Raw genomic sequence first — 26,392 nt, forward strand, 5'->3', positions numbered from 1 at the left:
CTGTATGTGTATTTATTCTATAAACATTTCTTTTTATGAATTTTTACTAAGTAGCCTAGGCTGGCCTCAAGCTCCAGCTGTTTTTGCATTAGCCTTCTTAGTGCCATGATGAAATTGTTTTGAAGGACACCATAAACACTGTCATTTTACATACACCCGTTTGGGAATTTTGCCCCAGTAGTTGTCTGTGTAATCAGCTGTGGTGCAGGGGGTTGAACCCAGGGCTGTGAGTTTGTAGGCAAGAGCTAAGCTATCCCTGCCTCAGTCTCTTGCCTGAGAGTCTGAACCTTGGTCCCTACTGCACTCAAACAGGTTCATTTGCATCTTTTGTCATAATTCTCAAGTTTCTGCCCCTGCTGGCCTGGCTTTGGGGTCTGCCTCTGAGCTCAGGCCTGAGTGAAGATGCTCTCTGCCCTGCCGAGCTCTCTGGGAGCACTCTGCCTTCCCTACAGGCTCATGAGCTCTGTTATTTGCCCCACAGTCCCCGAGAGGGTGAGCGACCTCCAGGAACAAGAGGAATTCAAGAAGAGGAAGTACCTGAGCGCACTGGCGAGCTTTCAGGAGGAGTTGGAGCAGATTGGGGTGGTGAGGCCCTGCTCCTCTCTCTTCCGTTCTGGAAGCATCCCCTGGGTGGGGAGGTGTGCTTTCACCGCTCCCAGCCTCCCTCCCTTCTCCCAGTGTCCACCGTGTCTCACCATGACAGACAGATGGGATCGTGTTCAAGGGCTTGTTAGAGGAAAGGCATAAGCGTGGGCTCCCATAATTCTCAGAAAAAGTTAAAGGCTGCTGCCTCAGCATGCAGAGAGGCCCAGGGTCTTGCCAGGATAAGTTTGAAAGGGGTCCAGTCAGAACCTCACTTGACTCTGGCTCCAAAGCCCTGCCTTTGACTCATGGCCAGTCCTGCTGATGGAGGGGCCTTAGAGGTATCTAAGGACCATGTGTTCCATTGACTGAGACCATGGGGGGGGGGGTGGATTTCTCATTCAAGCCACCACAGACTCTTCCAGGTTCCTGAAGGAGACCAAGTTAAGCACAACTGAAAAGAGGGCATGAGTGCTCCTCTGTATGGTTGGGGAGAAGGTTTTTACTGTAGGTATGAGGAAGAGCACAGCCAGGGGCATCTGGAGGGATCCACACTGAACAGGGCTATGAGAGGAGAGGTGGCGGGGGGGGGGGGAGGGGAAACAAGGAGGAGAGAGGATCAAGAGCCAAGAGAATCAAGAAAAGAGGACCAAGAGGGCACATGGCTGAAATTGCAGGGTTATATAAGAAAGAGAAGCTGAGGGGCGGAGGAGAGTGGAGAGGAGAGGAGAAGGAATAAGAGGAGAGGAGAGGGACAGAGAGAGGAGGGGAGGGGAAGGAGAGAGGAGGGAAAGGGAGAGGAGGAGAGAGGAGGGGAAAGGAAGGAAGGGGAGAGGAGGGGAGGGAAAGAGAAGGGAGGGGAGGAGAGGGGAAGGGAGAGAAGGAGAAGGAAGAAGAGGGGAGGAGAAGGAAGGAGAGAGGAGGGGAGGGGAAGGAGAGAGGAGGGGAGGGGAAGGAGAGAGGAGGGAAAGGAAGGGGAGAAGACAGGAAGGGAGAAGAGAGAGGAGAAGAGGGGAGGAGAGGGAAAGAGAGAGGAGGGGAAGGAAGAGGAGTGGAAGGGAGGGGAGGGGAGGGGAGTTTAGGATAGGGGGTGTGGCAAGAAGTGTTGTGAAGTACTGAATGAGTCTTGAAGCCAAGCAGACACTTTGGTATGTAGATAGGCACCTCAGCCATTTGTCCTGAGTTTCTTTGGGACCTGTCAGGCTAGACTCAGTGGCAGCTCCTCCTTCAGCTTTAGAGGAGAGACTCAGTGCCCGCCCGGTGTGCTGCAAGGTGTCCTGGTCCTCTTTGCCTCTGAGTTCATCATCAATGCTCAGCCCCCCCCCCCCGGGTTTAGATAATGATCTTTCTTGAGACAGGGTGGGGCCAGCACCTACCCCACTAGGGAGGGCTGCCTCCTATGTGGGGTGTAGCTGCCCTCACCCTCCACCTCCCGGCCTGCCACAGGAGATGGAACCTCTCATCCTGGAGAAAGGGGATCTTCTTTTGAGAAAGATCTCGAAGTCCGATGAGGACGTTGACATGCTCTTCAAGAAAGTCGAAGGGGAGCCGGACCTCGAAAGCCACACTATTGAAGTAGGGGCTCCCTGGCGACAATACCTGCTCCCCACCTCTCCGGGAACTCCTGGTCTGATCCTGTTCTCCTTTGCAGACCCTTTTGGAGCTGTGGGAAAAAGTGGCTGAAAGATTCATGCAGCAGAAGCAGGAGATTAAGGAGCTGGACGAGGAGCTGTTGGCCCTGGAGGTCTCTCGAGCCGACAAGGCATGCTGGCTGCAAATGAGCTCCTTCGTGGCTTTGTCCTGAAGGGTTGGTGGGCAGCCTTCTTTGTCCTGCTAGTGGTCTGGAAACTGAGAGTGACTCACAGCCTTCTCCTCTCCAGCTAAAGGAAGTGCTGAAGAGATATGTCGGCATCATAGAGAAAACCTCCTATATCCTGCAGCCCGATGTATATAGGCTGATAGATAAAGAAGCTATGGTGAGTGGTGTTCTGTGGTAGAGAGAGCATGACCCAGGGCATACCTAAGCCCCAGTGCGTCAGGAATGCAGGGCGTCACATCTGCGACATACCTTAGTAACTCAGGCAGGTTCTTTGATTGGGAACTAAACCTTTGTAACTGCATTTTCGGTAGCAATCATTGTGGACTGTGTTCGCGGTCTCCTGCTGTCTACAGCTGCGTGCCCAGTAGCTTAATCACACAGAGTAACCATGTCCCAGCTACTGTGTGGGTGGTACTATGGGTGCTGCACTCTCAGGTTGTCACCTTAGGGCTTTCCACTGTCCCTCCTATGCTTGCTCAGCAGTCCCAGCCTACTCTGGCTTTCTCTTGCTTCCTGACTCTCCTGATGGCCAGGGGCATCTGTGGCTGCACCACACCCACCTGCTGGATCTCTACTTCCAGTCTCCCCTCACCCCTGTCTGTGGGGGGAAGTAAGAAATTCAAGGTTGCTCATGATGTCTCCAGAAGAAAGCCCCACCCTCCTGCCATGTGAGATGAGAGGGCTCTTGGCTTGGGCTGCTCACAGGTGCGTTGTGGTATTTGTGCGGAGCTGAGCATGCCCTGGGTCTTGAACTGGGGATGGCCGTGCTCCCTGCCAGGGTGTGCTTAGTGGCTGACAGCAGAGGCCTTGACAGTAACAAACCAGGGCATTGGGTCCCCCAAAGCTGAAGTGACAGGTGGTTGTGAGCCACCCAGTATGGGTGCTGGGAGCCAAACGGAGTCCTATGGAGGAGCCGTGGGCACTCTTAACCACCAAGCCATCTCTCCAGTCTCTAAATTTTAATTTTTAAATTAGCATAACAAAATATGTTTCGTCATGGCATTTTCCAAACACGGTCTGTTTTGTGGGTCTCCTCTCCACCCCCTACCTGCTCAGCAGCCCCCTCTCTGTTTTTCTCGTCACATGTTCTGTCACCCCGCCCCTTCCCTGACACTCCTTTCCCTCTTCTCGTGGTCCCCTCTGTAGTTTAATATTTCATACCCAAACTCACACTCACTGACACGTGTGCATTGACCACATATAAACGTTAGCAGGGCCACATATGACAAGGAATATGAACTATTTGTCCTTCCGAAGTTTAAGCTCTGTGTGACTCTGGAGGCCCTCCAAGTCTGGACTGTGACCCAGTGCTGTGCCTGGTCTCCTCACTGTGGCCACCCGGCACGTGCTATGCACACTGTGTGCACTAATCTTGTTCAACTTCAAAACTGCTTTTCTGGGGCCATATACTCAAAGCACGGCTGTGGATCTGCAGGGCCAAGAAATACTTGCGTAGGCCCCAGCAGTACAGGGCTTGCTGGGAAGCCTCAGGCTCTTACTGCACAGCCATGCTGGGATTCCTTACCCATGAATCTGGCTGTGTCTTCAACTCCCTAGAGGACTCGGGAAGTGGGCGGCATAGAGGGTTTTTCGAGTGGTGTGGCATGGCATGAGCGATGAGGGGGAAGCTGTTCTCATATTAGCAGCAGGGCTAACAAAGGGCAGAAGCATGGTGTGTGATGGGGGTCGTTCCTGTCCTGTGGCGGGTCATGCAGTTGACCAGGTTTGGATCTGGATCGGACACATCCCTGGGTCTGGATCCCAAAGCAAGCCCAAGTGACAGGGGCACTGAAGGCAGGGCTCTCAGCTTTTAGAATAAGTTTATGTAAGGGTGGCAAACAGTCACTAGCCTGCTACCCACTCCCGTTTTCTAAGCAGTGACCCAGGGCATCTGCAGATCTGGGTTGGAGTTCCTGCTATCAGGAACACGATTAAGCCTTCCAGGAAGACCCCTGGCGAAGTGGTCCTCTGCACTCCTCACAGCCAACCACAGCCTCACTTAGCCCTGGCCTACCCTTCTCCTGACTTCTCCCCCGGTCCCGCTTATTGAGCCTTACTCTGGCCGGAGAGCCGCCCAGTCTAAAGCCCTACCCACCCCTGACCACAGGCCATGAACCAGGCTCTCCTGGGCAACCGGAGGGCCATCGCCCAGCTGTTAGTCAACCTGACTGAGTCAACCCTACAGCAGGAGCTTGACAACCGCCACCGCTGGCAGGGGCTGGTGGATACCTGGAAGGGTCTCAAGAAGGAGGCCCTGATACAGAGCTTCAGGTCAGTGGTGACCTCCCTCCCAGCCCTCATTCCCACACCCCAGTCCCCTCCCCCCACTCCCACCTACAGCTCTCTCCTAGCCAGGCTGTTTTTTTCCTGCCCTTTTCTTCATGGTTTAAAATTGCTACTATTAGCAGGGCAGTGGTGGTGCATGCCTTTAATTCCAGCACTTGGGAGGCAGAGGCAGGCAGATTTCTGAGTTCAAGGCCAGCCTGGTCTACAGAGTGAGTTCCAGGACAGCCAGGGCTACACAGAGAAACCCTGTCTCGGGGAAAAAAACCAAAACCAAAACAAAACAAAAAAAACCCACACCAAAACAAAAAAAATTGCTACTGTTTTCTATGCCCCTATATTTAAAGTTAGAAATAGATGAAAAAGCATCAAAAAGAAACTGAGTCACCACTGACTCTTCCTGGAAAGAGTTTAGCTAGGACTGAAACACTTCAGACCCACAGAGTCCATGACATTTTAGATAGGTTTCCCCCCCCCCCAACATTATTTCACAACTATTCTCCAAAGTGTTCATACCATTATCTGTATAATTCCCATGCTTTTCCATAACCCTTGGCCTGCAAGGACAGATGTCTCTCAGGTGGATACCTCCCACCTTTCTGGACCTCATCTCCTCTGCAGGGGAGATGGGGAGGAGAGGACCCATCTCTGCACTGTGTGCTGAGGCTCAGCCTTGCCCTTCCGTGTGACGTTGATGAAGTCCCCAAGTGTTCCAAGCCTGCCTCCTCCACATGACAGGACAGGCGCCCTACCAGCCCTGGGTTCTCAGTGATGACTCAGTGGGACACTGTAAACAGAGCCTGTCTGAGCCCAGGATTGGGACTGTTACAAAGGTCAACAGTGAATGGCCACAGCTGACTCTTCCTGGACGCTCCCCGTGATGCGGGGCACGGGCTCAGGGCTTTATCTGTCATCTTTCCGAGTCCTTACAACTTACCAATGAGGACAGTGCTGCCATTAGCTCTACGTTGTAGTCTAAGGCTTGGAGCAGAAATGGGACTTGTTCTGGGTCACAGAGTAGGATGTCAGGACACCATGGCATCTGAGGCTTCTGTGCTGAGAGATAGTTTGCAGTTCTTCCTGCCCTTCTTGTTCCCTTTACCTCCCTTCTATCCTCAGTGACCTGGATGGAGGCTCAGATGGGACCATTACGGCCTGGGGTGGTAGGTCATGGTTATGGGGTTCTGAGCATTCTTGTCTGAGTCTCCTGCCCACTTCTCCCCTCTGTGTCTGGCTGTCCAGTGAGTTCATGGCTAGCGAGGAGATCCAGGAGCCCCCAGAAGTGAAGAAGAAGCTTGAAGAAATGCAGAAAAACCAGGAGATGCTTCAGAATGTGAGGCTCGATCACCTCTGCACCCTCTGGTATGGTGTACAGGAAGGAGCGCCCCTGGGGCCAGCACCTTTGGGAGTCTAGTAGGAAGGCCATGTGGCTTAGATCTTCCCCCTGAAACCCTTCGGCACCAGGCTATCTCCTGGTGCTAGAGGGCTGGGCTGACCACCCCAGCCCCATGGCAAGGGAGGTCATAGGTCACTTGCTGTGGAGAAAAAAAGCTTAGGTTGGTCCTGCCAAAGAGCTCACTAGAACACAGTGGCCAGGGCAGAGGTTGTAAAGAGGAGGGAAGAGGGATGAGAGGTCTGATAAAACATGGTCCCAACAGAGCTTTGGCCCTCATGCTGAGGCACTTTAGAGGCAGATAGAAGACAACACTGGGATGCTGCTGTCACAGGGGAGGCTCCATTCAGAGTCTTTCTGACATTGTGAATAATGAAAGGCCTTTTGGTGAGGCTTGTTTGGGGCAGCCAGAGACCCCAACAGGTTCTTTAGCTTCTTCAGGATATTATTGACAGTATGCTAAATACGCTAACCATTTTGATGCATTTCAGGCATGCAAGGCTTACCTGTCATCTCTTCTTTCCCCAGTGACCTCCTCCCCCCTAACTATAACAAAACCCAGCTGACTGAGTGGTATGACTCTCTCACTTCCCTCAACAAGCAGCTTGGTGAGCAATGTCCATGGCACTTTCAGAACTTTCCAGACCAAGTAGTAACTTGTTATAGTCAGCCGTGTGTCTGAGGAGCTGAGGCCCCTCTACCCTGGGACTTTAGGATACATGAGCTCCAAAGACCTCCTCTGCTCACTACCCAGTTCACAGTCATGCTAGCCTCAAATTCTGACCCCTCACATCTGACCCCTAGCCCCTGACCCAAGCCTGGGGGGCGGGGGAGAAAGACACAGAGTCTCTGCTCAACTCTCAAGATGGCACATTGGCCATGTCCTGAGAGTCTTGCAGTTGGAGGTATGAGATTAAAGCCCAGCCCTGCTTTGTCCTGATTGCATAACCTTGGGAAAGCCATGTCATCTCATGGCCTCAGTGTAGAGCAGAGATGTGAACAGGACTAACCATGGCCCCTACCTTGTGGATTAACGGCTATTCATAGTTGAGTTCCTAGCTCACAGCCAGAAGGCTCAATCATAAGTGGTAACTATTTAGACTATCCCACATTAAGAGTGTCAGGTCACAGTCATACCCCAGCTACCTGGCTTGGAAATGGTCACACTTGTGTGCTTTCTTGTACTCTCAGGCTGCTTGCTCCTTGCAGCAGAGACCGTGTGACCACATAGATAGAAACAGTGAGCCTATCACTTTGTGGACAAAGTATGCCAAGCCGTACTTTTGAGGATGCGATCATTTTTCCATCTTTGAGGCTCACTACAACCCAGAGAGGTCAGTCAGCGGCTGTGTGAAAGTCACTCACATTGCTGTGACACAATATTTGATGAGCAACTGAGGAGAGAGAGAGAGCAAAGGTCTGTTCTGGCTCATGGCTGTAGAGGATGTCCAAGGTCTGACTGTAAGCAAGATGGTGGGAGCCTGTGGTAGAGTCTCCACATGTCACAGTGGACCAGGGAGGGAGCAGAGAGGGTACTTGAACCACAGGCAGAGCTGTGACCTTTAAAGGTTCACCCCTAATGAACTACTTCTGTCAGCCAGGCTTCAGCTCCTAAAGGCTTCCAAGCCTCTCAGATAGCGCCCCCTAGCCATAGCTGGCAAATGCGTGCTCAAAACTGGAGCCCATGGTGTTCATTTCAGATTAAAGACGCTCACAGGCACCATTGTCTTTGTGTCCCAGAAGACCCCTACTGGTAGAGACGAACTCCTCATATGAGGTCATCCTCTTGGGGGGCTAGGAATTCTCTGAGGAGGGAGATACCAGCCCCTGACCTGAATAGAGGCTCTGACCAATCTGAGCTGCGCAACCTTCGCTGCGGAGGTTCTTTGCTGAGTAGAGCTGATTCCCTCTGCAACAGGAACCCCTCTCCTAATTTTTCTCTACCTCTTGGGAGAAAGCCTGACTCATTTGACCCATTTTATGTTCTGTCCCTGGAGACACCTACCACATGGACTGCATGTCGCTGGTCCACTTCCTGTATGAGAAGATTTGGCAGCAGTGCCTGTCCCGAGTGCAGGAATGCAAGGTAGGCGTCCTTCTCTGGAGGCCCAGGGAGAGGAGGAGCTGTGTGCTGGGACCTTCTCTGCCTCTTCCACCCCCTTCAGTCTTGATCTAGGCTTTTCTTCCTCCCTGTCAGTCACCAGGTGCTCGCTGGCCATTGGGCATTCTGGTTCCCTCTACCTGGAGGATCCTGCACTCTACAGAGCTTAGCCCAGCATCAAAGCCTCCTAGGAAATGGAGCTGTGTATTCATAAACCATCTCTGTTGTTAACTCTTGGCCTTATTCTTCACAGCACTGGGCTTTGCCAAAGATGGAGGCCATATTCTAAGGGGACACCACAAGGTCCCTTTCATAGATAGTGCTGATCCTAGCTCCAGTCCCACCGTTGTCTCTTGGCCTGCCTGCCTCTGGGCAGGGTAAAGCAGCGAGCTTACTCCCAACCTATCCAGGACAGTGATATTGGGGAAATAGTTTGCTAAAATAACCCCTCCCTGCCTCCTTGGTAAAAGTGTCTAGATGAAAAGTCTACAAAAGCCTGGGCATTTTGAAAAGTTCTGAGCTCTGAGGGTTCACTTGCTACCCACAGGGAGTGTCCCCTATTCTCCGGGTACCTCTGGCAGGCTCTGCTCTGCACCTCACCCGTCTAGGAACAGACCCAAGGGGATCCACGTGGCAGTTGTAGCTGTCTTGGGGCCCTGAAACAGTTCATTGATAACTGCGTGTTTCTCTGCCCTGTTCTCTCCCGCCCCCCCTCCCCCACCTCACTGCAGCAGCAGCTGCTGAACTGGAAAGCTTTCTCTGAAGCAGAGGCAGAGAGCCTAGTAAATCCAACCTTCTTCCTGATGGTGGGGGAGTTCCAGAGCAAGGTGGAGAAGCAGCTGGAGCTCCTGGATGTATGTACAGGGGTGCTGGGGACCCTGGAAGTGGGGTGCATCTCTGGAGTACTACACTGAAAATCCTAGGGTGCCCCTGGTGTAGCCACTCCCTGACCCTTACCAGTTCCTTCCTGCATAGGCCTCCTGGGCTAACCACACCCAGGCTCATTCCCTCTGTCCCAGAAACCACCCTGACATATGGGTTACTTAGGTTTGGGAAAGCCACTTAGGCTATGGGTGTATCAGAACCACTTTGTTGAAGACTGGGGAGGGCAAGAGTGTCCAGTCCCAAAAGTATGTAGTCTTAACCCAGAGTCAGCATGCTCTTTCTGTGAAGGGCCAAGTATTGAGTGAGGCCTTGCAGGCCACAGGTGTCTGTCCCAGCCTGTCACTTCTATCAGCCTAAGCAGCGTGGAAGCAAAGGCCGTGGCTGTGCTCCAATGCCTGTATTAGAGGCCAGGGTCTGTGCTCCATTTAAGTTTCATGGTATCTTTTTCACTACTTTTGAATTAAAAAAAAAAACATTTAAAAATTGGAGAATCTGTGACTAGCTCATGAGTCCACACAAAAACAGGCAGAAGGCCAAATTTATCCCTCAGTCTAATCCACCAGTCTCTTTCCCAGACAGATGCATGTAACCTGTGTGGTTTTGTTTTTCATATGTGCAGTGCTAGCCATTCACTCAGCTCCTCACACATGCTAAGAAAGCCCTCTGACAGCCAACTATCTCTAGTCCTAACATGTAGAATGCTTTTCAAAAATTTTTATTTTATTTTATTTTATGTATATGAGTGTTTTTGCCTGCCTGCATGTATATGCACCATAAGTGTGCCCAGTGCCTGATGTGCTTACGCCATGCTGGCGCGGAGTGGGTGTCGGGTTAGGAGAAGCCACGGGATCCCACTCCGGGGGTGCGGGGTGCAGTCCGAGGTCCCCGGGGACTGCTGGAGCCAGCTTGGGAGTCCCCGGGCCTGCAGAGAGGCTGGGAATGTCTGGTTCTCAGACTCTTGGGTACCCCAGAGGCCGCTGGATTCCTCGGAAAAGCTGAGAACGGAATGGGGGCCCGAGGACTGGATCTGGCCTGGGGCCAAAGGGGAAAATAGGAGAGAGCTCTGACTGGGTCCTGTGGAGAGGAGAGAGCCATTGGCTTGCTCTGTGGGCTGCTTGGCTTGGCTTGGTGGAGGCTGTGACTGGGAGCACTGAGAGGCCTCTTGTGGGAGATTACACAGGGCTCTTTAGACAAGGACCTGATCCATTGCTCCTCTCGCCAAATCCTGATGAAAAGAGGCAGTCCATGGTTTTAAGGCATTGTCAGGGTGGAGAATGGCAATGAGCAAAACCGTACCCCACTTTCTTAGGGCCTGGGGTTAAATACCTTTTGCAGGGAGGAGTGTCTGGGAAGGGGAGTTTATTGGCTAAACCCTTCAGACCTTTAGGTACCTCATTAAATGGAGCTCTGTCCTGAGGCTATGTGACCTGTGGTCGAGTTTTCTACCTGTGGAGGGGCTTGGGGCCTTGCCCTTACGTGACTGATGGCCATAGACCTATGGAGAGCTGGGGTCTCGTGTCAGGGGCCTAGTGTTCAGGAGCGTGGCAAAGCGCCTACGGTCCCTTGCAGGGGACCTGTGGGATCCCCGGCAGGCTCACCGGGGTTTCAAACCTAGCTCAACCAGAAAGCAGGCTGCCTTTCATGGCTCCACAGGAATGTTCTAGAGAAAGATGCCCAGGTCCTACTACCCCATGCAGGGAAGGCCAGGAGCCCAGATGGAGCCTGTATTAGTTAGGGTTTCTATTTCTAAAACATCACAATCAAATCAACTCGGGGAACAGTGGGTCTATTTTTTTTACACTTCCACATTGCAGTCCATCACTGAAAAAGTCAGGACTGAAACTGAAGGCAGGAACGTAGAGGCTGGGGCTGAAGCAGAAGTAATGGAGGAACACTGCTTACTAGCTTGCTCCTGATGGTCTGCTCAGTCGGCTTTCTTATATAATGCAGGACCACCTGCCCAGGGGTAGATAGCAGCATCCACGGTGGGTTGGGTCTGCCCACATCAATCACCAATCAGGAAAATGCTCAACCTACTTACCTACGGACCAGTCTTATGGAGGCAATCATATTAGTTAAGAGTCTCATTTCCCAGCTTCCACCACGGCGACACAAAACTAACCAACAGAGAGCCTAAAGCGGACATTGAGGGATGGTGCCCAGGCTGTAGCTTGGAGACACAGGCCTCTGTGGCCAGGCGATCCTTGGGGCTTGGGTTAGTCTGCCAAGGTTAGGCTTGGGTAACTTTCCTTGCTTTCTACCATGGCAGAACTCCTTTGAGGATTTGGCCAGGGAGACAGAATGGCAGAGCTCGGACCTCTTCAGGTACTTCCAGGAGGCTGTGAGGCTGTGGGAGGGGCACCAAAGTGTTCTGATGACACAAGAGCTGGAGCTGGAGAAGAGGATAGAACAGCATCGGCAGAAACACAACCAGGAGAACCAGGTGCCAGAAGCCTGAGCTGTGTGCGCATGCGTGTGAGGAGATGTGGGTGGACCCGGACTCCAGCTGCCTGAGCTCAGCCTTCTTTTAGACAGGAATGTCGGGGGTCGGGAGAAGCCAACTGAACAAAAGCACCATAAACAAAAATGAACTGAAAATAGATCCTAGACTCAAATGTAAAAACATACAATATGGTAGGTAGAGACCCCGCGGCTTGTCTGGATCCTGGGGATGGAAGTAACAGGAAGAAGGCTCAACAATGCCGGAGTCCTGGGATAGCTCTTGGGAATCAAGCTTGTCTCTAAGAGTGTGCACAAGAAAGAGAGGAAGGACAGACAGACTGACTGACTGACTAACTGAATGGAGAGTAGTCTGCGTGGTTAAAATAACATGATCTTGGACTGGCGGGTGGTTTAGCAGGTCAGGACCCTTACAGGCAAACCAAATAACCTGAGTTCAATCACTGGGTACCATAAAGTGCCAGGAGAGGCTCCCAATAGTTGTCCTCTGACCTTCACACTCATGTGCCTACACACACACACACACACACACACACACACACACACATATACAGGGAGAGGAAAAACAAAGGAATTATATAAATAAAGAAAATAAACAAGATGCCCGGATATAATTGTATGAGCCATGGCTTACTGATCAGCAAAGAGAATGCATTCTTCTTGTCCCCACCCCCTAGTGTTGAAAGAAGATAGCAACGTGATACATCTCACAGTAACTGCACTGTCCCCATAGTGAACACCAGAATTATTCATATACAGTTGTTCTAGGGGCAGGGGAGGGGACACAGACCCTTGTAGGAAGTAAAGTCTAATTAAAGACATGATAAACCTTTTTTCTTTTTTCTTTTTCTTTTTTTTTTTTTTTTTTTTTTGGTTTTTCGAGTCAGGGTTTCTCTGTGTAGCCCTGGCTGTCCTGGAACTCACTCTGTAGACCAGGTTGGCCTTGAACTCAGAAATCCATCTGGCTCTGCCTCCCAAGTGCTGGAATTAAAGGCATGTGCCACCACTGCCCTGCTCATGGTAAACCTTTTTATGAGAAGTTTCTCAGGAGAAACTGGCCAGACCCCAATTCCCAACATAACAAGCAAGGTTGCTTCATCATGAGGAAGTGCCAACATTGATGGGTGGCTTCCCAGCTCCCAAGCTTGTGTCTCTCTACAGGGGACTAGCTGACAGCCATGCCTACTGAATCCTGAGCTCCCAAAGTAGCTAACTCTTGAGTCCATATGCCTTTTGAAGTCCGGTTCTGGAATGTGATCTGATCAGGCAGTATAGGCATAGGTAGAATTTCAGGGGACTGGCTCCAAGCTGTCACCTAAGGAATCTTGTAAGATATCAGTCGCCTTCTCTAGGGATGGTGAATACACCTCGAGTTCACAGTGCAGCATCACAAGTATCAGTCAGGTAGCGAGCTGTGTGTCCAGGATCATTCACAGCTATGTAATAGGGACATTGGAGCACACATCAGCCGTTCACCTGCCCGTGCAGCCAGCCCCAGCCCTGCCTGCCTTCATACGTGGGCATTCTAGGTGTGACTTGGAGCATGACCGAAGTGCAGATGCCTCAGAAAAGTGTAGTTCAGGCTTGGCTATAGGGACAAAGCACATGAGAAATGCTTGAAGTGCCTCATCTGAGCTGGGTCCTTGAGGAGGTAGATAGGGGAGAAAGAAAATTCCAGAAACGCAGAGGAGCCCGAAAGCGTGTGCTGGGGAGAGTGAGTATAGTCTGAGCCATGGCGGCCCTCACAGACTTCCTGCCTACCCCCAGCTCCAGAGGCAGTGGGGTCTGTAGGTCACTACCATTCTGTCAACTCTGGACACTCACCTGTGCTCCTCTTGCTTTGGGAATGGCTGCCAGAACCAGGAGACCCTCCTGGATAAGCTTCTCGACCAACTGAGACAGCAAAGCCAAGAGGAGTCGCTGAAAGCCCACATGGAAAAGGCCAGGACTTTTCTGAAGAACATGAAGTCCAGGTAGGCTGGCCAGACCTCAGAAGAGAGGCGGGGATGGTTGGGAGTCATTGTTCAAGGTCCCCAGCTAGCACAGGAGTCCAGGGGTGTGATCAGAAAACTCAGATAAAAGCCTCAGCTCCGATACCAGAGAACATTAACAACCCTTTGCCCCTCACCCAGGATCCCACAGAATTTCCCAGGGGGAATTGTGTCAAGTTTGCAGTGGGAAATGTCAAGGCAACTGAAATTCAAGGCCAACAACTTGGGCTTCTCTTTTTTTTTTTAAAAAAAAGTGTAAACATGGATACTCTTTGTATGGAAGTCAGCTTCTGCCAATAGGGATGTCCCTGTCATCCTTGCCCAGCTGCTCCTCTGTGTGAGCACACACACTTATGTATATAGATACATGCCAATACAGTGCTTTTACAATAATGCATGGGCTATATAATGCATACTATTCGGTATCTATAGATCTATTTCAGTTTTTAAGTGACCACATAGAATCTCTTACTATAATTACACACACACACACACACACACACACACACACACACACGATACTTTATCACAGGCTAGACATCTCGTGACAAGCTTTTTCCGCACTGGCTCCAGGTTCACCATACACAATTACAAACAGTGCTCTGTGAACTGCCTTACATTTGCCTGCCTCTGTACAGCGGATCCTATAAAGACCATTCACAGAATTAGACCCACCTTCTATCTGATTGCTTCACATAGATCCTGGGAGTTTATCTCTGGGCAATTAAGTAAACTCTGAGCCTTGTTCACTTTGCCCAAGAAACAGATAAAACTTCTGAGACGGATGATGTCTGAGGGGTTGATGGAATAATGTCGATCAGGTCCAAGGACAGAGGTGAGACCGCCAGCAAGAAAAGTAATCCCGCAAAGTAGGAAACCCCTGTCAGGATGTCAAGGATGAAGAGACTAAGCAAAGACCTCCACTTCAGAGTTTAAAAAGATGAGGGGCTAAGTAGATGGCTCGGCAGACAACATGCTTGCTTTGTAAGTGTGAAGGCCCGAGTGCAAATCCTAAGAAATTGCCTGACAAACAAAAAGCTCACGTGCTTGACAGAGTCCCCAAAAAGCAGGAAAATAGAGCAGTGGCCCAAGGTCTGCTTCTATGAAAACGACTAGCCACCCAGCAGCTCTCCACAATGCCAGTTGCCAGACGGAGGCAGGGGCATGTCTCCAGGAGACTCTCCCACACTCAGCAGAGTTCCTTCACACAGTGGTCTCATCTCCCTCCCTCTCTCCCTCCCTCCCTCCCTCCCTCCCTCCCTCCCTTCCAGGTACGAATGTTTTCACCTCCTGCTGACCAAAGAAGTGATGGAGTACCCAGGGTTGGTGCTGAAAGAACTCAACTGCTATAGCTTCACCCTCAGCCGACACTTCTTCATTCGTGAAATCTTTGAGCAGGTATGAGGGACAGATAGTGTACAGATACCGCTGCGCCTCTGGCCACTTGCCAAGTAGCAAGTAGGAGAAGGGGGAGGGGGGATGGCTTCCTATCTGATTGGCTGGACATCCGGAAGCCATCCTTAAGTCTGCAAAGTAGAATTCCATGTCAGGATGTCAAGGTTGAAGAGACTGAGCAAAGGCCTTCTCTTCAAAGTTTAAAAAGATTAGGGACTAGGTAGATGGCTCCGCAGATAATGTGCTTGCTTTGCAAGTGTGAAGACCTAAGTTCAAATCCCAAGAACCCACATAATGCAGGCATAGTAACTGTCTTCATTAGGGCTTTATTGCTGTGAACAGACACCATGACCAAGGCAAGTCTTATAAAGGACAACACTTAACTGGGGCTGACTTACAAGTTCAGAGAGAGGTTCAGTCCATTATCATCAAGATGGGAATATGGCAGCATCCAGGCAGGCATGGTGCAGGAAGAGCTGAGAGTTCTACAGCTTCCTCTGAAGGCTGCTAGCAGAAGACTGACTTCCAGGCAGCTAGGATGAGAGTATTAAAGCCCAAGCCCACAGGGACACACCCACTCCAACAAGGTCACACATACTCCATCAGGGCCACACCCTCTAATAGTGCCACTCTGTGGGCTGAGCATATACAAACCGTCACAATAATAGATAACTGAAGTCCCTGTGTGTTGCGTCCAACTTGGCCAGCAAGGAAAATGCAACCACCGGTTCTTCTTAAAGCAGTTTACTCAGGCAGCTTCTCTCTTCAAATCCCCCGCGCCTCGAGGTACAAGCGGTTTTTTATCCACTTGAGCCACAACCATGCCTCAACCAATCACCACAGGTCACATCACCTCACCAGGCAGGCTTGCTCAGTCAATCAGGGATTAAGGGCGAGCCATCCACCAAATATGGGCTTGTTTACTGCCTGGCATAGATTTCTGTCGGGCTGGCCAGGGAGTCCTGAATGGCTTCCCACACCTGTGTTTCTGTGGGGAGATGGAAGTGAGAGACAGGAGGGTCCCCAGAAGCTCAGAACGCAGCCAGGCTGATAGATACTGCAGTGAACAGTAACAACAACGTGCCTCAAGGTGGACAGTAAGGTTTGACACCCACAGCCATTCTCTGAAATACACACATGTGCATCCCCACACACATAAAGATCCCCAAACATACATACGATCAGTAGGTTTCAACCTTAAGATGAAAGGTCTAACTAAAATCTATACTGCTTCGAGTTTTACTCATAATATCTATTACCGCCATGTGATTCTGCTAAAATTAAGCCCATCCCCATTGGCCCTTTCCTGAGATTCTCCTTGCCCGCTCTAATCACTCAGGATCATGTCAATCAGGCTCATTCTATCCCCCATCCCCAGACATGGGTGCAGCATGTTCTCAGCATTCTACTCACCCTTATCTCTCGTTCACTTCTGAGACTGTCAGGAGCCCTGATTCCATCATTCAGTGCTTACCAAGCAGGTGTGGTAGCCTGCGGGGAACTAAGTGGGAAAAAAAAATGTTTACATGGACTCAGGACACACTGATTGGCCCAGTGAATGAAGTTGGTCATGGCCTGCATCTTTTAACCTAAAGAGACACGAAGCTTTAGAAGTAGCACTCCGGAGAAAGTCCTCTGGTGACTTGTAATCTTCTTTTTTCCTTGTAGAACTTGGCTGGGGAAGTGATTTTTAAATTCAGGCAACCAGGTAACACTCAGGACCTGAGTCCGGACCTTCCTACCACCTGCCCTGTGCATCTGTGGGTGGGGTCCCCAATCTGGGCAACACTGGTCACTGTCCCCGTCCTTACACTTTAATATTGGTCACCAACAGAAACCCATGAGAAACTCTTCATACGGAAAATAAGGAAAATGAAGAAAAAACAAAGGAAGATCAAAGGTTCCGAGAAGCCCACAGAAAGCATGAAAGAAGAGGGAAGTGGGGAATCAGAACCCAGCACTGCTGGAGAGGCACTGAACCAGGAGAGCAAGTCCCCGCAGAGTGACAGGATGGATGAGCCCAAAGAGGGGTCTTCTTCCCAAGAGGCTGAAGAAAAGCTGGGCATGAGGGAGACCTCCTCAGAGGCATCTCAGGACCAAGAAAATCTCAAGGTTCAAGGAGAGAAGGAAGAGATAGAAGAAGAGGAGGAAGAGGAGGAGGAAGAGGAGGAAGAGGAGGAAATAAAAGAGGAGAGAGTAGAGGAGGAAGAGAGGGAAGAAGAAGAAGAAGAGGAGGAGGAGGAAATAAAGGAGGATGAGGAGGAAGAAGACGAATATGAGAATGAAGACGTGCTAGAGTACTATCAAGAGACCTATTTTATGGGTCAGGTAAGCCAGCCACTGGCTCATTGTTGCGTGTGAAGAAAGTTTACTGTTTGTCTTATATATTCTCTTCAGATAAGCTAGGGCTCCCAGTGGCTCAGTCTCTACAGGGGTCCAGATAAAGTCCCACAAGAGTATTTATTCCTTCCTACTTTTGTTAACAAAACGTCAATTCTTCCCTCACAGCAAAGATTTTAAAAATTTGCCATCCTTTCTTCATACCCTGTTGTCTACTCTGGAGTCATCCTTCCCAAGGCTTTCTTCACATCCCCCTCCACCCGCCCCCATCTCTTTTTTACCTCTTGTTTATTGCACAGATTGCCTCATGTCTCTTCTACTTCAACCCTTCTCTCTTCCTGTTTACTGGATATGTAACAAAACCTTCACGCACAGGTCCCCTTGGTGGGCAGTTTTAAGTTGTCTACTTGTTACCACCCGGAATCATCTGGGAGGAGTCTCAGAGAGAGACTGTCTACATCAGAGTTGCCTGTGGGCATGCCTGTGGGGAAGTTGTCTTGAGTTAATTGATGTGGCAAGACTCAGCTCACAGTGGGCAGCACCATTCCCTAGGCAGGGCATCTTAACTTGTATGAGAGCAGAGAGATCATGCTGAGCCCAAGTCAGCAAATGAGCATATAAACATTCATTTCTCTCTCTTTTCCAATGTGGATGTGACGGGACTAGCTCAAACTCCTACTACCGTGACTTCCCACTAAAATAAGTCCTTTCTCAATTGCTTTTTGTCAGGATGTTATATTATAGCATAGGAAAGGCAACTAGGATGCTCTCATTTGAGGGTTAGTGATGATCTCATTTTAATAAACCTTGTCTTCAAACTGCATCCAAACACACAAGGCCATAGCTTGAACTCTATGGTCGTAGAATGGCAAATATATATATTTTGAATCCTCCTCCTCGTTTTCTGCATGAATTCCAAACTCAAATGTTGACATGTACTGAGAAAAGGGTTGGAAGCTGTAGGTCAAAATGGCAAGTGGTAAAAAAGCGTGCTGTCACTACTCAGTCTCAGCAGTGAGAAATAGCGTGTTTGGTGTTGTTCCAAAGGAAACGGAGAGCTGAGATCTATATACGAAACTTCTCACTTTAAAATCACTGAGGATGTAATTCAGGAATCTAGGGCTTGCCTGCAAAACACCCTGGGGTCAGCTCTGTGAGCAAATAAGCGTAACTAAAACGCACGCTCTGTGTGGGGAAGGAGGTTAGGGAAAACTCTTATTGGCAGCCTGGTACAAAACCTTTCCACCTGGTGTCACCTGCAGCAGCTGACATTGATTTTCAAGTCTCACTCTCTGTACAGGCTGAAGGCAGGGAAGAGTCCGAGGAGATACCGTACGAAGAGATGGAGTTCTTCACAACTGCAAGTGGGAACACTTACTTTGCCTTCCTGTCTGTGGAAGACGAGCAACAGATACACAGTCGGCCCCATTCCCACCACAATGTGCTCTTCCACGACTCTTTCTGCACCAAGTACATAGAGCAAGTGTCTATTCCTCAGAAACTAATCCTGAAGGTTAAGAAAGGGTGAGTGGACAAAGCACTGTGCTCACATCCTCTTACCCTGAACTTTCTCCGTGAGGTGCGAGAACTAAAGACTCCCAGTAGCCGGAAAGACTAAAAGCTCAGGTAACTGAGGAAGGGTAGGGGTGAGAAACATCATAGGAAAGATAAAATGTTCCAGACTGCCCCAAAGACATAGGTAGCCTTGGTGACTGTGACCCCAGCAACCTTCCCAGGGTGCTCTGTAGGTCTGGACTTTGTCATAGAAATGCGTCCCCTGCCACCTACTCTGACAGGTAATTCCCAGCTCATCCATAATGTTAAGGTTTATTTCTGAAAGATTTGTCTATTTTTATTTTATGTGTTTGAGTGCTTGCCTGTAAGTCTGTATTATATCGTATGTGTATGGTGCCAGAAGAGGGGACCAGAACCTTAAGAACTGGAGTCCCACAGGGTTGTTACCTGTCTTCTAGGTGCTGGGAATTGAACCAAGGTCCTCTCCAAGAGCAGAAAGTACTCTGAACTGCTAACCATCTCTCCAGCCCCCAACATTTCCTTTATTTAAAAATTCTAAAAAAAAAAAAAAAATTCTATGGATCTAGGCCAAAGGTCTGCTACATCTTGTGTGGCATTTTGTACTGACCAAGGCAGAAAAGAAAAAACAAACAAACAAAAACCAAAAAACTATAGACGATGAAGGAATGACCTGTGGTCTTAAAAAGGAAAAGGAAAAAGAAAAAAGAAGAAAAGAAAAGAGATTATTCAGCCCTTTGTATCCCAGTGCCCTGAGTCACTAACCTTGAGGAGATGAGAAAAAACTGTAGAAGCCCATGTCCTTTAACCTTTGAGCGCCTCTGTTCCTGACATAGGCACGGAGGTACTTATAGCAGCCTTCTCTGTGAGAATAAAAGACTGGAAACTACGCGGCCATGGTCTGAGTGGATGGATGGTGTCCATCCATTCAGTGAGATAAACGGTACAGTGAGAACAATAGTGAGGCACAGCAGCAGAAAGTGCGTTTGGTCTCAGTGTGAAAGATCTCTTACTGTTCTTGCTTTCTGGCAGAGATGACTGACCCTTGCTCGTCTCTCCGCAGGCTTCGAGCTGGCTTCTTTGAACATCTTGAGAAATGGTTTGATCAATGTGTCCTCAATGCTCGTATCATTGTGGCTTCCAAGGTTGATGAACTGGATTCCGAACTGGAGCTACGGCTGCACCTGCACAAGCCAAGACTCGAGCAAGTGGAGAAGGATATTCACAATGTCAGAGCAGGTTCGAGTCATCATGGGAATGTCCACCTGGTCCTCAGAGATCCCCTGCAGGGTCTGCTGGCCAATGGGCTGATCTTTTTTTTTTTTTCTTTAAACTGCCCCAGTTTACCCCAGGCAGTGCTGAATAGATTATCATAACACTCCGGAGGTGTGTTGGGAATCAGTAGATGAGATTTTAAAATCTTCCTTCTCCCTCCCTCCCTTTTCCCATCCCTTTCTTCTTGAGACAAGATCTCCACTTGGTTGCCTAGGTTGGCCTCAACTTCATAAAGTAGCCCAAGTTAGCTTCAGACTTGCGGGAATTTCCTTTCCTCACCCTCATGGGTGAGTCTGGGGTACCCAGGTTCATTGTATGTATGTAGGTCCCCAGTTCTGCTTCTCTTTGCCACTGCCAATACACCAGCAGGGCAAAGTCCGGGACCTGCCTTTCCCTTCACCAGGTCAGAGTGTGGCTGCTCACCAGACCTGAAGGGGGAAGCGGGATCTGGGACAAATGTGGTTCCTGGTCTCCTGCTAACGTACCACTTTGGAGAAGAAGTCAGGAAGGGGACAGGGGACAGGGGTACATCTCCCTTTGGGGCACGAGAGCACAGCTGCACAACAGACCTAGAGATGCAGGAGCAGGTCCAGCTGGGAGCAAGTGCCAGAGCAGTGGGAGAAGAGAAAAAGCCTTTGGGAATCTTAGTATCATTTGGTTAAGCAGAGGCTAACCGATCCTTAATGAAGCAGCCCCCTGAGACAATCTTAGCTTGTTCGTATTTCTTTATAGGGTGTGGATGTGAATCTATATCCTTTATTCTGGGTGAACCAGGGATTGTATATTTTCGGGGTGGAAGAGTGTGAGAATATCCAGGAAGGGAAGGTCATTGCCGGAAGGCTAAGGCTAAGATATCTCATTAGCATGGAGAGGTGTTTGAGGTGCTGCATTACAGGGCTGACTGCCTGCGGTCCTCTCAGTTGGAGGTTGAGGTTACCTGTTCCAGAGCAGGCACTAGAGGCAGGGCGGGGGTGGCTCCCCTCCTACATCTCAGATCCCTCAGATTCCCCACCTCACCAGTTCTTATGTCTGTCTGGTAGCACGGCCCACACACCCTACATGAGTCTTCCTCTCTTCCTCCCTCCCTTCCTCAGTAGTGTCAGGGGCGAAAGGAAGGGGGTCCTCCCGTTGTAGCTCTTGGATGTCTGATCTTCTCACATATCTGTCAGAGACACACCTGTATGATGGATGATCTAGCGGCAAGCCTGTAGCTTAGAAACCAGAGCTTTCCTCTACAGGAGAAGGTGTTGAAGTGGTGTGGGGGAGATGGTCTGCGGCACAGTGCCTCAGAGGGGAAGCCATGCTTTTCACACTGGTTTTACTTAGAATGCCACACCCTCTCTCTTTTGGCTGGGAAGCACCATTAATGGGGCAGGGCACACAATTTTAGTAAGATTCTTAGGTAGTCCCCACTGAAATTCCATAGGCATTTAATGCTCTCATGGAGCCTCCCACATGATCCCACCCAAACTCCAAGACCCGGAGTGGTGACGATGGCAGGCCCTCAGACCTGCAGGCTTGAGTTCTGGGAAATGTGTGAAGCAAGTGTGCTGATGAGGGATGAAAAGGCCACTCTGAAGGCTGACTCCTTTCACCCCTTTGGCTCCCCAGACCAATGCTCAGCTTGGAAACCCACACCACAAAAATTGAAGTCCCAGCTCCACACTGTGTTGTTTAAATTTTAAAAATTAATTATCATACGGAATGATGGGTTTCATAATGGCACATTTCTCATTTGTGTATATATTCATATCACTGTACTTTGCTTGTAACTATCCCCCATTACTGTCTCTTGTCCCCCACTCCTGCTCCTGTTGGTCTACTTCCTTCCTCCTTTCGTGTTTCATGTCACTCATAGATGATAGACAGACAGATAGACATAGACAGACAGACAGACAGATATCCGTTCATATAACAGCTAGATTCCACAAATGAGAGAAAACGTGTACTATTTAACTTTCAGAGACTGACTTGTTCAGCTTAACATAATCTCCAGTTGTGCCATTTCCTTGAAAAATTACACAATTTCATCCTCCTTCCTGGTTGAGTAATATTCCATTAGGACTATGTACCGTCATTTAGTTAGCCACTTGTTGTTGATGGCCATCTTAGCTATTGGAATGGTGGTGAGCTAAGCATGGGTATGCGGGCGTCTCTGTTGTTTGCTGATACTATTTTTTTTATTAAAACCACACCCATAGCCCTTCTACCAATTACTTTAGGTAGAAGCACACTCAGATGGGAGGTCTGTGGCTCTCTGCCTGCCACGAAGGTCTCTGGGGGCTCTGGAAACCTGATCCTTTCTCATTCCTCCTCACCGTGGAGCCATTTGGAATTTGGGCTGCTAGACATAGTGTTTACTGGTGCAAATCAACAGATTAAGACTTCCCAACTTTGTGCTTGTTGAGGTGCTCCCACCAATGTCACAGTGCTCCCCAAACACCCCCACCCACCTCTTTGCTCCCTGAGATTCTCTGTATTCCCAGTTTTGCCCTCTTGGCAGCTGGAAGGTTCCTCCGAGCGGGAAGTCCAGGCTCTCAGTCTCTCTCCAGTATGGGACCTTGAGGGGGATGCTCATTGGCCTTCCCGGGATCTCAACGCAGTTCAGTCCCACCCTGGAGAGGGCACTTGGGGCATAGCGAGAGACCTTCATTGACATGAGTGGGTTTTGCCCTGGGCTGGTCTAGAAGAGGCAGCAGGTGGAGGGGATGGCTGCAGACGGTAGCAGATGTCCTCACTGTCTTGCAGCTGAGCTCCTGCTTCACCAAGAGAGACTGGACAGCCACTGTGCCGGTGTGATCGAGACCCTGAAGAAGGAGAGGCTCATGTTCTGTCAGTTCCAAGAAGAGCAAGCCGTGCGGAGCAGGAACTTCCGCCGCAAGATCTACGACATGGAGCACATTTTCCTGAATGCCACCAGAAGCCAAAAGTAAGAAGGGGCCGCTCGGAGCATCTTCTTCCCAGTCCTGCTTCGAGATACCCAGCTCCTTCCGGCAAAGGAGCAGAAGGCTCCTTTTTACCAGAGCCAAAGAGCCAGAGTCCGTGGGCAACACGTGCTGTGCGTGAGGCAGGGTGGAGGGGACGTAGCCTGGGAGGGAAGAGGACCGCACAGTCCATAGGCGAGGGTGCAGATGCTGTGCCCCAAAATGTCCACAAGGAGAAAAACAACTTCCCCTGGGTGCATCTAGAAGGGCTTCCCGCAGGAGGGCATTGCTGGTGAACTCAGAGACTCCTATCAAAACGGGCTATCTGCAGGGCAGATAGAGCAAGGGGCTCCAGCAAGGAGAGATAGGTCAGGGGCCTGCCTCATTCGAGTGATAGAAGGACAATGCCAGATCTGCAGCAGCCAATCCCAGGGGCAGCTGACTCGGGTGGCCTTTGTTATAGAGAAGTAGCTTTCAGGGCATTATTTCAGGGGCGCGCAGGCTAAGTGCCGCACCGCACCGCCGGGGAGTCAGATGCTCCGATGACTCGGTGGAGCCTGGGGCTCATTTAGTAATTTGCTGGCGATGCCTTTTTACGTTTTATTTTGAGGAAGGGTCCTCACTAAATTGTCCAGGTAGGCCTCACACTCCCTGTCATCTAGGCTGGCCTCGAACTTGTGATCCTTCTAGCACAGCCCCATGAGTGCCGGGGTTATAGGCTTGTACCACCACACCCGACTTTTAATTTCTCCATCTTTCCTGGCCAGAGGAGTTGAGCAGTGTATCTGGCAGGGCCCAGGATTCCCACCAGGCTCAGGTCACACCCAGCCCTTCCTAGCTTCCCAGGCTGGTCTACATACCGCTCCCCTGTCCCCACAGGCTGGTTAGTCTCACCAAGACACTACACCGAGAGCTGCTCAGCTACGTGGATGTCATCCAGGTGTCCCTGCGAAGCTTCCGGCAGTACCTGGAAGAGAGTCTGGGCAAGCTGCGCTATACCAACATTGACTTTGTCAAGCATTGCAGGTGGGAACCGGTGTCTATTTTATGCCTCTGTGAGCCACCACTGTTTACTCATGGGGGTGGGGGGCAGCCATGTTTCCCTCTTAACTTACTTTTTGAATGATTTGTAGATATGCTGTGACATCAGGAATGTGTAGTGGCTGGTCCCATTGCTCCCCTCACCAGGGAGCAGAGGCCTCTTACTGCTTCAAAGGTCTCACATTTGGTTATTTTGTAACTTAAGTCAGATAATCTAGCAAGTCCTTCCTTCTACTCCCTCTTATCCCTTGGTTCTTATTTATGGTGCCTTACTTCCTTGTGTGTGTGTGTGTGTGTGTTTTCCAACTAGAAGTCATTCCCCCTCCCCCCTCAGATTTTATCAGCAGCATCCTCTTTGAGGCCTGATCTCATGTGGCAGCCCCTCCAAGAATCCACATTTGTTTTTCCTGGACCACTGGGGGCAGCACCTACTCAGGACCACTTAAAAGTTTTGTTTTGTTGTGTCATTTCAGAGAACACATATTCAGAGCGTTCTTTCCTCCTTGCCCTGGGATCTCAGTATCTGGTGGGGTTCTGTGTCTCTCAGTCTCATACTGAAAGTGCTACGTTCAGGCTCCAGCTCCATGCTGGCTCTCCGAGATGTGCAGTCATAGAGGCTCAGAGTCGAAGTCTCCAGGTCAAAGTCAGCTTTGGCACCAACCACACCCCAAGGAATCCTCTAGTTTCACTTCATCTGGGGAGGGCAGACATCGCATTCTTATGTAGATTTTTTTCATTCATTCATTCATTCATTCATCCTCTTGTTCATTCAGTGGTGTTAGGAATTGAACTCAGGGCCTCCTGCATGTTACACAGGCACGCTACCACTGAGCTGCATGCCAAGCCTCCCTATCTGGAGTCTGTGCAGCGTTTCATTTGTTTTAGCTGGTCTATCAGAGCACCCAACCTGATACACTAGCAAATCGGCAGTCCCACTGGCCCTGCATAGGTGTGGCTGCGTTTGTCTTTCCATCACCCACACTGGGATGTAAAGCCATGGGCCTCGGGATGTGTGGGGATGTTCAGTCTGACTGGTGGTCTTTGCTTCTCCTCAATCTTTCTCCAGATTGTTCTCAGAGGGTGGCAACTTTTCCCCTGAAGAAGTTGAGACGCTGTGCCACCGACTGGAGAAGGAGGCTACCCGGATTGAGTTCGTTGAAAGTTTAATTATGATCCACATGGAAAAGATGGAGACGGAGTACCTGGACCAGGTGGGAGCTCCCCGCCCTCCCTCCAAACAGCCTCCCGGATGGCCAGTCAGAGGCTGTCACTTCTGAAGAAAGGGCACACCTGGGTCCCAGCGATAATTAACCTCCCCCATTCTTCCAAGTTCTAACACTCCAGGTCGAGGTCCCCCCAGTGTGCTCCTTTCTTTTCCTTACAGGCCAACGATGTCATCAACAAATTCGAGAGTAAATTCCATAACCTATCTTCAGACCTTATTTTCGTAGAGAAGATCCAGCGGCTGATGACAAATCTTCAAGTGAATATCAAGTGTCAGGTAAAACAAGTCTGTTCTCTGTCTAGTGAACATCCGGCACACACACCTGCACACCAGGACTGTCCAGCAGGGTGATGGCTGTACCATGGTACATATACCTCAGCCAGGAAGACAAACTAACTCTTAGTAGTGCCGCCCATCCACTGAGTTATTACACACTACAGTCGCCCACTTATTTAAATAAGCACTGTTTGTCCATGTAAGACCTGAATGGATGGCCTTTTAGCTTCATTTTAGAGATGAAAGAAACCGAGGCAGTGGCTGGGGCGAAAGCTCAGTTCTTAAAGTGTTTGGCGCATAGCGGGACCTGAGATCAGTCCCTAGAATCCATGCCTAAAAAGCTGGATTTGGTATACAGTGCAGGGGAGGGGAGGCAGAGACAGGCAGATCCTTGGGGCTAGCTGACCTGTTAGGCTAGCCTACCTGGCAAGTTCCAGGTCAATGAGAGACTCTGTGTGGACAGCACAAACCGAAGCCGATGGGTTATTAAATAATAATAATAATACAGAGTATGAAGTTGGGGTTGGGAAGGAGGTGGAGAAAATCTGAGAGAAGTTAAAGGGTTGGGGGTGAGTATGGTGAGAATATATCATTGTATAAAATTCCCAAAGAGTCAATAAAAATATTTAAAACAAAAAAAAAGTGCATCCCTCCTGACAATAACATATAATGTTGACCTCTGGCCACTATCTACACACCCTTGCACACACAGAGAGAGAATGAGAGAGAGAGAGAGAGAGAGAGAGAGAGAGAGAGAGAGAGAGAGAGAGAGAGAGAGGAGAGGGAGAGGAGAGGGGAGAGGGGAGAGAGGGGAGAGAGAGGGGACAGAGGGGACAGAGGGGACAGAGGGGAGAGAGGGGAGAGAGAGG

General features: G+C 50.0%; 1 protein-coding gene across 1 annotated transcript in view; it reads left to right on the top strand.

Moving 5' to 3' along the window:
• Ccdc180 (coiled-coil domain containing 180) overlaps window positions 1-26,392 on the top strand; it is a 61,756-nt gene that overhangs the window by 7,572 nt on the left and 27,792 nt on the right. Inside the window, exons 5-24 of the mRNA XM_021161543.1 lie at window positions 482-585; window positions 2,029-2,157; window positions 2,234-2,344; window positions 2,463-2,558; window positions 4,509-4,672; window positions 5,927-6,046; window positions 6,606-6,685; window positions 8,075-8,163; window positions 8,910-9,032; window positions 11,333-11,506; window positions 13,381-13,496; window positions 14,786-14,912; window positions 16,578-16,617; window positions 16,744-17,237; window positions 18,550-18,773; window positions 19,846-20,021; window positions 22,806-22,986; window positions 23,861-24,007; window positions 25,089-25,233; window positions 25,407-25,523. Coding sequence (XP_021017202.1) covers window positions 482-585; window positions 2,029-2,157; window positions 2,234-2,344; window positions 2,463-2,558; window positions 4,509-4,672; window positions 5,927-6,046; window positions 6,606-6,685; window positions 8,075-8,163; window positions 8,910-9,032; window positions 11,333-11,506; window positions 13,381-13,496; window positions 14,786-14,912; window positions 16,578-16,617; window positions 16,744-17,237; window positions 18,550-18,773; window positions 19,846-20,021; window positions 22,806-22,986; window positions 23,861-24,007; window positions 25,089-25,233; window positions 25,407-25,523 — 2,957 coding nt within the window. The remainder of the gene's footprint in view (window positions 1-481; window positions 586-2,028; window positions 2,158-2,233; window positions 2,345-2,462; window positions 2,559-4,508; window positions 4,673-5,926; window positions 6,047-6,605; window positions 6,686-8,074; window positions 8,164-8,909; window positions 9,033-11,332; window positions 11,507-13,380; window positions 13,497-14,785; window positions 14,913-16,577; window positions 16,618-16,743; window positions 17,238-18,549; window positions 18,774-19,845; window positions 20,022-22,805; window positions 22,987-23,860; window positions 24,008-25,088; window positions 25,234-25,406; window positions 25,524-26,392) is intronic.

Source organism: Mus caroli, chromosome 4, assembly GCF_900094665.2.
Source record: "Mus caroli chromosome 4, CAROLI_EIJ_v1.1, whole genome shotgun sequence".
Classification (NCBI taxonomy): Eukaryota; Metazoa; Chordata; class Mammalia; order Rodentia; family Muridae; genus Mus; species Mus caroli.